General features: G+C 41.2%; 1 protein-coding gene across 1 annotated transcript in view; it reads right to left on the minus strand.

Annotated features, from left to right (window-relative positions):
* MINDY2 (MINDY lysine 48 deubiquitinase 2) overlaps positions 1–12,235 on the minus strand; it is a 522,239-nt gene that overhangs the window by 394,360 nt on the left and 115,644 nt on the right. The window contains exon 2 of the mRNA XM_085643751.1: positions 8,359–8,416. Coding sequence (XP_085499877.1) covers positions 8,359–8,416 — 58 coding nt within the window. The remainder of the gene's footprint in view (positions 1–8,358; positions 8,417–12,235) is intronic.

Genomic DNA, 12,235 nt, shown 5'->3' on the forward strand with positions numbered 1-12,235 from the left:
GAATCATCCTCGAAAGAATATTCCAGCGCTAGGCTTAAAATGTGGGCAAGCAGAAAGCTGAGCTGAAACCATCGAGTAGAATAGCCATGGTTTTAAAAGTTTTTTTTTACTTTCCAAACTCAGAGCATATATATGTAGAGGTAGTTTATGCCAGTGGATGGGGGCGACTTAGGAAAAGGCCCTCTCGCCATATCTGGCAGTGCGAATCTGCGGAATTTACAAAAAGGTTTTGTCTTTCGATCTTAACAGTCTGGTTGGATTATGCTGTCTGAGCCTGTTTTGCAGGTAAGATGGAGTATTCATATTTAGTGCCTTGTGTGCAAGACAGCCTATCTTAAAGATTAGTTTTCCTGATGGATAAACAGTGCAAAGAGTTTAGGATCGGGGCAGAAGAGGATTTACACACAAAGGCATGGCATTTTTCTTTTTTCCTTTAGTGAATAAATCAAGTTCAGGAGTATGACACCTTTGAAAGATGTTTTGAAGCATGCCATTGTCTGGCACATATTCCGGTTTGCTTTCCTTTGCTATGAGCCTGGGAGGTCTATTGCATCAAAGAAAATGTTCCTCGCCAGGGCCCAGTGCCAGATAAACCGTGTTTCGCTTGACAGGAAATTAGATCTAGTTTGTCTTCCCACCTGCCTGTTGATATACTGCATGGTAGTCTTATAATCTGTCTGAATTAATAACGTCTACACAAATATTGATGGGAGGAAGGACTTCAAAGCCAAATGAACCGTCCTAATTTCAAGAATGTTTTAGTGGTACACTCCTTTGGATATAGATCTCCCATGTCTCAGACAACGGAGACTGTGGTTGAAGAATTTTGAAACAGGACTCCTTTAAAAATGTTCCCTCTCTTGCACCATAATTCAACCCCATGGACCATTTTCTGACACCATGAATATTCTAGGCATTCTTGTAGTGGATGCATATGCACCCTTGCACAGGGAAGTAGAAAAATGCATGAAGCCATGCTGCCCAAGAGAATTGATTCTTCTCAGCTTCTCTGAAACAAAAAAAGTCCAAGAGTCAATCTTTGAATGTAAGGATCCGCCATTCCCCACCAGCTTGTAGACTTGACTTAGATAAGTTGATCTGAAGCCTCAGGCTGCAGAGAAGAGCCAGGATATACCATGTCATGTTGATGTTTTGATGTCAACTTCGCTTTTCCGAGCCAATTACCAAAGTATGGTTAAAAAAATATTCCTGCCTTCTACAACGCTGCTGCTACCACTTTCATACAGTTGGGAAAAACCTTCAGGGCTGACTTCAGACTGAAGCGGAGGACACACAATTGGTAGTGAGTGGGTCCAATTAAAAAGTGGTGAAACATTCAATGAGTCTTACAGATGGTGATGTGAAAATAGGCATCTTTTAGGCTTACCGATGCCACTGAATCTCAGAAGTCCTCTGTGAACGCAAGATTTTCTTTTTTTTTTTAATTAAGAGCCAACATTGAGAATTTCTCCCTCTTGACCCACTTGTTGGCATATGTTATGTCCAGGATGGTATGAAACCAGAGACTGACCTTTCTTCAGAACCAAGGAGTAACAAGTTATTTCCTTTGCAACCGGAGGACTTTCTCACGAGCTATTTTCTCAAGGAGAATTTTCACCTCCTGAATAAGTTGTTTCAAGTGTAGCAGTTTGGGCGTCTCTGGTAGTATATAAAGTGGGGAAGGATGGGAACATATTTTGTAAACAAATTTGACAATATTTAGCAGTCATCCTCTTTTTTTTAATCTTTGGCCAAAATAGTTGTAAATGCCCCTAGCATAGAGTCAGCTTTTCAAGGACAAGCAGACATTTAATTTTCTGAGAGTTTTGACATCCAACTTCTTCTGATTGATGGACTACAGGCCTGTTGCCTTTTTCCAGCGTTTTTCCATGATGCTGCCTTCGGACATCATGGAATACACAGGTAAGGGGACGTTATTAAAACAGTTATTATAATTTGTTCAAATGCTAGCTTTATTGTTTATCCCAGTTAGAGACTGGCTGATCGAGCAGCTACTGCTACTATCTGGTACTCTGCTGTTTTGCACCAATTAAGTTTCTTCTGGATCGTAGATTGAACTCCTCCTTGAAATAGGAACAGTGAAAAAGGTTTGACTGTATGAGAGGCCCATCGCTATTCTCTAGTCTCATCTTGTTCCTGCTGTTCGATGTCTCACCCTAAGATTGGGCTCACCTCTTTAACTCAACATCCTTACTCAAAAGACTTTATAGTCATCTACAATGATTGTCCAAGTCTACGTCTTTTACATTTTTCATGGAAAATATATCCCATATAGTTGATTGACTTTTTATTTCCACCACCTCCAAACAATGTTTATCCTATTCACTTTACTGTTTAACTCCGATCCAAATGTGCTTTCCAATAAGGCATGATTCAAATCTAAGGAAAGTTCATAAAGTCCTATGTCAGAGTCATCCACTGCAAAATAATCAGTGCTTAAAAAGTTTTTCTAGTGCTAAAAATCTGTTAGTCAAATATATATGTACATAATATTATAATTCTTTAGATAATAATTGACTAAGGGAGGGCTAACGCCATGTATACTACACTTCATTTTGCATGACTCTGCAATATATGCTTGTAACATCAACCCCGATGGGAAGTATTGTGTAACGAAATTTAACACAATGTATATCTATGCCGACAAGGAAATCTCAATAAAGTTTGTTTAAAACAATAAATAATAGTTGCGCTATGCCATTTGGAGTTCCAATATCATGCATATTTTAGCGATCAACAATTTATACTGACTACGAGGTAGCATTATGGCCCGCTCAACATCTTGTCAGCACTTCACTCCCTTTTATGAACTCTGTACTGCAAAGCCAATGAAAAATCCTGGCACTCCCTTACATGTCCATTGCTTTTCTAAGTTCAATGTGAATTTTTTAAATAGGTCTGCTTATAAGCCCATACAATGGTACCAGAAACCCACATCCTATCATCGACATCCAAACAAACAAGTAACTTACCTTCGGTATCGTTCTTTCTGGTGGTTACTCTATCAACCTGCAAATTCTTCAACCTTTACGTGCCTTCAGACGTGGAGTGTAGATTAATTATTGGTGACAGTTTGCTAATTCCTAACTTCGGACCTTTTCAAAGAGAACACTCAACAGAACAGGGAGGAAAGGGGGAAGTGATGAATCGGATGTTACATTGAGTATCTACCAGAAAATGCGTTACCAACGGTAAGTAACTTGTTCTTCTGATGGACACTTATATCCAGTGATTCCTCACTGTTTGAATGGATACCCAAGCAGTACCTCCGTAAGGTGCAGCGTCTGTGGAGGGGGCTTAAATAAAAAAAAAGTCCTGAAAAAGACGAGCAGGCAAAGTGATCCTACCTCCAGAATATTATCTGCAATTCGCTAATAGGGTGCACTGACATAATGGCAATGAGGAATAAAATGTTCTATTGTGAATAGTCTGAAGGAGCAAGAGCGCACAGTCTTGAACGACATGCATTTCAAGAATGCCAAGACTGGGTTGTAGTCCCACTAAATCATCAAAAAAAGCTTGGGGGAAAACATTTGTTAAACCTTTTGTAAAACGCATCTCAACCACGGATTTGAACAAAGATGGCTGTACTGGCAAACAGAAAAGTAACCTTTTGCTGTCACAACTGAAAAGCCCTGCATGGAGGTGCATGTTTTGAATACTCAGATGCAGACCGATGTCCTGTTACTGAGTCAGGAGGCGCTTATGAGGTGGAAGTCTGACTGAAGGGCAGATGCTCAGGTTCAGAACTCCAGTTACCACACACTCCTCGCCCAGTCTAGGACAATCAAGATCACTTGGGTCTTGTAGTTCCTGATCTTCTTGACTACTCAAGACAGAAGCTGTGGGAACGAGTGAAAAGATCCTGTGAACCAGTCCAGGCTGAATACATCCCCTAGCGAAAGCCTTCGAGGAAACTGCAGTGCGCAAAACTGCTGACACTGCACCTTCTTGGCATGTTGAATAGATCAAACCAGGGCTCTTCTCAATGAATGAAGGCACCTCAGGGTCGGGACACCACTTGTGGTCTGCCAGACAACACCTACTCAATTTGTATGCTCTGCCATTCAAGGAACCTGCTAGGTGGTTGGCAATCAGAAAGAACATTTTGTTATTACAGCTACTACCAGAGATATAAGGCTTCTTGGAACATGGCCTAGGACCCCACTCCTCCCTGTTTGTTGCAGTACCACCATATCGTAGCACTCTCTGCGAGGACTTATACCAGTCTTCCATTAATTGATGGTAGGAACATTTTGGTAACTAACTGGATCGTCTGTATCTTCAGGAAAAGGTTTTGGAGCCAGCTTTCCACATGAAGGCAGAGGCCCGATTCCCACAAAAACCTTAGGACCTTGTCCAAAACCCAGCAACAATGCATTTGCCACCACCATGAGCTTTGGGTAAGGGAGGGAAAGTGATCTGTCACAGTCAACCACCACTGTAAATCCCAAGACATCTCCTGCTAAATCAGGAAGAGGTTGGAGAATTGGCATTAATGTTGGGCCCACTGGGAACTGAGGTTCTACTTGAGTTCCTTCATATGCCATATGGCACAAGGGAAAGGGAGGATACAAGATGCAAAAGACCAGGAAGTATCACAACCATCCTCAATGAAACCCAGGACTGATCCCAAAACATCAGGATCATATCCAGAAAATCGCTTTTCTTTGCGTCTGGTTACCACTCACGAGCATCTTTTTAGAGCTTACACAACTGGTGGGGAAACTATTTAATGGGTGTCATGAGTCTTAAGGATAGTGTGTTGATGTTCTCAGCTTTGTGAATCTCTCTGAAGCGGAGTATGTCTTTTCCAGAAAAAGCCTGGGCCCATTAAAAGGCATGTCTATTATGGAGATCAATGGATCGCCTGAAAATACAGTAGACCTCCAAGACGGTATCAACAGCACTGCAAAAGCACTCTGTAGTGTCCAAGCAGGCATAAATCAAAAACTTTGATGCATCCTGTTTATCAAGTATTGTTGTTGCCATAGCAGCTCCGAGATCTTATTGGACCACTGGCAATATTTTGCTGGCCATGTTCCAAACATGTGTGTATCAGCCTAGCAAGCATATTATGATTCACAGATGAAAATATTCTCTTGCCAAATGTGTCAATCCGTTTAGATTCCCTCTATGTGGGATTAGTCAGTAAAGAGTTAGGGTTAAGCTGCATAATGAGGCTTAAATGTGTAGGGTGCTTAGTCGAAGGAATACGAGTCCTAAGCAGCTGGTCTATGCTGCCACAGACTACTGGTCCACTGACTGGTGAGTAAGAACAGGGTTTTTACCATATAGACATTAACCTGTTGGTAAGGGCCTCATTACAAGGCAATAAAGGCTCAAAGGTCATAGGCCTTGGCTGAAGAATCTCGGTGAGAACATTTGACTTTGTGTCAATGGAGGGCAAAAGCAGTTCTAGTAACTCAGCTGCCTTCCTCATCACCTACGCAAACAAAGCACTTTCTTTCGTTGGGGGCCAATGTGGTGAGTTAAGCTCTGTTGGCATTTTGTACATCTAGGTGAAATGCATTATCAGTATAATGAGTAGGGAGCAGAGCATCTCCTGCCTCTTCATCATCAGTATCCTGAGAGACTCTACCTGAATTCCACACAGGGTCAGTCAGTGCCAAAAACAGAATGGAGCCTTTGCTGGTAGCTGAATAGCAGTACAGGCATCAGGCTAGAATCACACTGCATCAAAACCAGTGGCGCTTTTGTAATCTCGAAGTGATACATAGGTTGGGCTCAGACTAAGGTCGGTTTGGGATCTGACATATGTATCAGTGCTGGGTCGGCGACTGAGGTTAGCGCAGCAGGAACTGGCGTAGATCTTAGAGCTAGAGTTGAAGACAGTAACTGAAATGAAACAGACAGAGCAGGGTCTCAGGGTGGGCAGACCGTATTAGGAGATGACCCACTGAGAGTAACCAAAATGGAGACATCTGTCGCTACTTAGGACCCACAGACCCCCTAAGAGGGGGCTGGTATTACACCACAAATTCGTAGCATGCCGTGTCGGAATAGTCTACCATGACCTGGGGAACATGGGGTGCACCGGAATCAACTGAGGGATTGGTTCAGAAGCCAGGGAGTTCAAACGAGTGTGAAGTTCCTCTTAATACCCCCAAGCCTTCTCTTTACAACTGGAGCAATCAAACTTAGTCAAGCACCGTACAGTCTTTTTTTTGTGTTGAAATTTTTTATTGAGTTTTATAAGACGAATACATCAGAGCATAAACAACAATAAATAAAGAGAAAATAAATCCATGTTGAGAGAAACAGTGCAAAAGGGTACTGATGAATAAATACGATATAAATATGCATTTAAATAAATACTAGTTGAAGTAACAATTAGATCAAAACATAGAATGATACATAATAAAGAAATAACCTATAAGGAAAAGAAAAGGGGGGGGGGGGGGGGGAGACCTAGAAAATAAAAGTGCAGAAAATATACATAAATAGAGCAAAGAAAAAGTAATTAGATAGAGACAGAAGAACTCATCAACGGATGAAGCAAAGGATAGAGAAGGCAAAGAAAAGAAATAAACAAAGGACAAGAGAGGGTAAAAGCTGATTAATGTGCTTGGGTAAAAGTGGAAGCAGGGGGTTCAGCAGCATTTGATTTAAGAAATGGAGACCAAATTCGGAGAAAAATGTCAGCTTGGTCCTGAAGATTATAAATCGTGCGTTCATGGGAGGCTGTTTGCATCATTGCCACCAACCAATCTTCCCGCGAGGGAGGTAAAGATGATTTCCAATGACGCAGTAACATATTTTGGCAGTAGCAAGTGAGGTATGAAAAAGACGGAGTTGTGGTTTTGAGAGCTTTGGGGAGTGACGTAAATCATGCAAGAGAATGTTAGTTGGTGTGAGTGGCAATTTTAGGGGCATAGTGGAATTCAAAGTAGTACCAATGTAAGTCCAATAAGATTGGATACTAGGACATTCACAAATGATATGAGTAATATCACAACCTGAATTGGCACATCTCCAGCAGTTAGAATGAGAGAGAAGACCAGCTTTGTGTAATTTGACTGGAGACCAATGCCAATCATGCAGTATTTTGAAAAGACAAAATTTGAGCCTTGATTCACGGGCTCCCTTGTTTAAATGCTCTAGAATCAAATCCCATTCAGTATCGGAAAAGGAAATTGAGAGGCGAGATTGCCATTTACGCTGAAGATCGTGTGAAACCGTACAGTCTTTTTAAGTTTGTGTTTGTACTTGGACTTACGTGGGGACTCGGAAGAAGTACCACACCCATGGGAGCGGTTTCGTAACCAGGACGGAGACCAAACCACGGTATGAAGAGGGACTTGTGCTTTGGCTGCAACCTCTATTCATGCTTGATGATTAAGAACATCACCTTCCAGATCACCTTTGGATGCTTATGGGTGCACTAGTCCCATGACTTCAAGTTGTTACTGGAATCCAGATGTACTAAGTGCGACAGAAAGGCAGACACAGAATCGGACATTCACGCACAAACACACACGCACTCTGCCAAGTTCATCCCTGATACTCTGTTCCAGCTTCTGCTGTCCTTCCCCCTCAGTCTAGCTGCAGTGATCATAACGGGTCTAGAATGTAGTTGAACCAGAGAGCAGTTAAGCAGCTAGCAGGGGGTGAATGCTCAGCACTGAGCTGCCAGCAGCAGCAGGTGAACTGAGTTGGCAACATTTTGTAGACAAGGAGAGAAAAGACCTAGGTTGGGATTGTCTGTGGTGTGTTTGTCACGAGGTCCTTGGCACCAGTAACCTTTCCACAAACCAACTGACCAGGAGGGCTAAACTGCTAGTACTAACGCAGCCCACGATGAAACTAAAATAGGCTCGTGGCGAGAGAAGAAAATGACTCACATTTGTGTATTGAAAACAGCATTTTTGGCTCTGCCCGACGGGTCAATCTGTGTAGGAGAGGGCCTGATAAAAAAAATATTCCAAGTAAAGATCTGAATCTTTTTTCCAATCAGAAGCTATCGCACAGTAAACGTGCTTATGTTTTCATTCTCTTTCGGAAGTAGAAAACATAAGAACAGTGTAGAGAGGCAAGCAGAGAAACTCAAGGGAGCTCACATGAATGGTGGAAAAAGATAGCTAAAGTAGGCAATACGGCCCTGTAAGGGAACCAAGCATGCACAAATATACCTATTATCAGGCTGGAAGCACATACGTAATGGTCTCTTGTCAAGCTTAAGTCTTCACAGAAGAACACGAAACAGCTGAAACTGCATGTTATGACATATTACCAAATTCACCCTTGAGAAGGAGGTCTCCGTAAACTAAAAAAAAAATGTTTAAGTAAGAGGTAAATGCTTACACTTCTACTCACCTAGATACTCCATAAGCTGTTCTGAAGTTATTATTTCCATCATCGGTGGAAGTTTTACCTTGAAAAGAAATAACGTAATTTTAACTTTTGATAGTAAAATACAATTAAACAGTTTATTAACATCTCGAACAGTAAATCAGGCAGCATGGCACTCGTCTCTGCTATAATCATAGAACTAATTGATTTCAAAACAAGTGTTTAGGGACAGCCAAATATAGTAATCTTTTGATTTTGAAAGAAAGCACAATACATTTAATCTTAGAACAAAGCATGAAATAGATGTAGACAGGTGTTGATTGAACTCTCTCAACTAGCAAGGGTGACCATTTTAGAATAAACAATTAACAAATACACTCACATCCATAATAAAAAGATTTCAACTCTAGAAAGAAGTAGAGACTTCCACGCAGATCACTCAATTTTCTTTCCATACAGTTTTTTCATAATGAAAGGATTATAAATGTTCACTGAATTTCAATCTCAAAGTGACCTTGTCCGCATTCATCTTGCATTAATAGATTTGCCAAATATCCTCAAACCTTTGATTTTAAGTATGTTAATTTAATGGCGTGGCTTGACGCCCGCGGCGTATGGCAGCGCTGGAGTGAAGCGCTTCGGAGGATCTACGAGTTTCCGCGGTCCATCGATGTAACAGGCGAAACGAAGACGCGCATTAGACGTTGGAACATGCGCGGATTACCGCGAGTATTCTGCCGAGGCTCACCTTCACCAACAAACGTATTTATTTTACAAGTGAGTTTGTTCTGTGAGAACACGGAGCTGCGGCCGCCATTTTGATTTGCCCGACCGGCAGTTTCCAATATATTCCTCGCGAGGCTCTTCCTAATGTTGCCTCACTTGTGTGAATAATTTTTGGGCATGTTTCCTGTTACAGCATTTTACTGCATAGAGTATGGAGTCTCTCTTTTTAACAAGACGCTGATTCTTTAAGCCCTCTTGACTGAAAGCATTTTTGACGGCCATTTTGTGTGCTCCCATGATCTCCTATGATGCATTTACCTCAGCCTATTGAAACTTTAGGCATTATTTTGTTCCCTTCGCTGCAGCACTAATCAACACTGCTTGAGCCACATTGACTTTTCTCTTTTGTGTCTTGACCAATATTACCATAGCAGTGAACCTGTTTATTTTGCCTGTGCATTTGAACATTTGACTGTTACTCACACCACCTCTTTCACTGTCTATAACTTTACTTCGCAGTGATCTTTTTTTGCCTATTTTTGCCTTTGGGCTATATTGGTGTTTTTTTTATGGGCAGAACGAAGGGTGCTGCACCTATAAAGACGAAACAAAAGCACGTCTTTAACAAAAATTCTAAGATTTTCACTGCTTACTCTAAACTAGAAGATTCTCTGCAGCTGCCGCCTAGTTCTCTTGCGGCCGACATGGATCCCCAACCTACGCCACCTGGGAAGTCGCTTACTAAGCGCTTAAAGCACAATTCCCCCTCTCCTCCTAAGTCAGCTTCTCCGGTCTCCATGGAGATGCTGTTGGACGAGATTAGAGCCCTCTGACCCTTTATGGAGGAAACCAATTCTAAACTACAAACCCTCACACACAACTGGTCTCAACTCGACACACAAGTCGCTGTAGTTGAACAGAGTATTTCCACCTTTAAGGATACGACTGCGAATGTTTCCCAGCTTCAGTCTCAAGTTTTGACGCTCCAGAAGCAGATTGAGGACCTTGAAAATCGCAGCAGGAGGAATAATCTGCGTATTTATGGTCTGGAGGAGGGGGTTGGGGGGTCCAACCCCCTCACCTTCTTTGCGTCTTTCCTTCCCAAGGTGTTACACCTAGCTGAGGGTACAAATTTAAATATTCAAAGAGCGCACAGATTAGGCCGTCCTTCCTCCAACATGTCGCCTTCACAACGACCAAGAGGAGTAATTATATACTTCCTGGAGTACACGGATCTGTTATTGGTGTTGTCTGTGGTAAAATCACAACATACGATGATCCAGTAAGGCTACAGAGCTTTATTAACTCATGCAACCCAAATGCTATGGATACTCAACGACCTTCTCCTTCGGATACTTCTTGACTTTATGTACTTCCTGATGTTATATATTTTCTGATCCCTTCTGGATTACATGTTTAACCTTCCCGATGTTTCCTTATTTACTCAATGTTGGTTTTTTATGTATCTCTCCCATTTTTATTCAGGTTTTGGTTTATCCTGTGTGGAATCTCATCTAGAAGCCATTTCCTTAGATTACCTGAACCACATCTCTTAGTGTTCTCTTGCCTTGATTTTTGGTTGTTATATTGGAATTGTTCCGTTTTCGCTGTTTACTGTTCTCTTGTTCATTGTATCTTTTTTTGCCTTCCCTTCTATTTGCTGTCCTTTGTTTCTATAAGATTACATGTTGCTGATTTGTTTAGTCAAGTTCCTCAGCATTTTAACGTTGTTTCTGTTTTTGATTGTTTCAAACTTTAGCTCAATTGCTGTTTTAATATTGGTTCTAACCCTTATTATCCCTCGCCCTTACAGATTTTTCATTCCCATAACATGTTTTCTCCTGGATCCCCCGTTTAGCTGACCCCAGTCGCGCTGCCTATCCCATGTGGTTCCATCCCCTCCTCACGTCTCTCCCTGAGTCTTCTTTTCGTAGGTATGTTTTGTGTTGGTATGTCTTTTCTTCTGTCTTTCGTTCTATGCTTGGTAACACACTTCTTTATCTTTTTCCTTCACCATCCTATTTCTGTACCAATTCACTCTCATATGACTGTTCTCGCTCTCTTTTCTTTCCCTTGCTTGTATACTTTCTATAATTCCCATTATTCTAGGCTCACTTTATTCTTCTTATTATCTCTTTTCTCCTTTAACAATCCCCAATGTCTTTACATGGATTTGGATTTTAGCATCATAAACTTGAATTCTTTTGATGTTGCTTATCATATTGTTGTGATTAGAACTGTTGTTTTAAGAGGTTATCTATACTCTGTTTCAATCTGTTATGTCGCTTAAGTTGGTTACGTGGAACATTAGGGGAATAAATTCTCCTATTAAAAGACAGAGGGTTTTAGCACATTCAGCTAAGTTAAACGCTGACATGGTTTTCTTACAAGAAACACATCTTACGGATAGGGAGTCTTTGAAATTAAAAAGAGGTTGGGTGGGTGAAGCTTATTTTTCTCCTGGGGACGGCAAACGAAATGGTGTTGGGATATTATGTCGCAAGTCTCTTCCAGTTACATTATTGTCGCAAGAAATGGATGTCAGAGGGAGATGGCTTATTGTTAAATTATCACTAAAAGGTGTTCCCTTCTCTCTTCTTAATGTATACGCACCAAAGGGGGGGTGATACCTCTTTTTGGAATACTTTGGCCTCACGAATATCCAATTGCATTGAGGATAATTTTATTATGGTTGGAGATTGAAACCAAGATTTAGACCCTTTTATAGATAGGAACTCCAAAGTGCCTTTCACCCCCAATAAAACGCAGACGTCCTTTGTTCATACTATATCTCAACATAAAATACTTGATGCTTGATTCGCCAAAATAAATTGAATATTGACTGTCTTTGATGAACATTCAATTTTATAGTTTAAAGACGTCTAAATCCTGAACAAATTTTCTCTCCTCTATAAATCCTTATATTCTTCGGAAACTCAACCTTCGGATCATTCGTTGTCGCAGTTCTTTTCTAATATCCAGAAGTCTCAGGACACTCTTCCGGATTTATCCCGCTTAGAGTCTGATCTCTCCCAACAGGAACTTTTTACTGCTTTTCAAAATCTCAAAGAAAATAAAATCCCGGCCCGGATGGCTTCACTGTCGAATTTTCTACCCACTTTTCTCAGCTTTTAATTCCCCAGTTACACTCACTTATTCGTTTTTTTTCTTCTTC

Source organism: Triturus cristatus, chromosome 3_1, assembly GCF_964204655.1.
Source record: "Triturus cristatus chromosome 3_1, aTriCri1.1, whole genome shotgun sequence".
Taxonomy (NCBI): domain Eukaryota; kingdom Metazoa; phylum Chordata; class Amphibia; order Caudata; family Salamandridae; genus Triturus; species Triturus cristatus.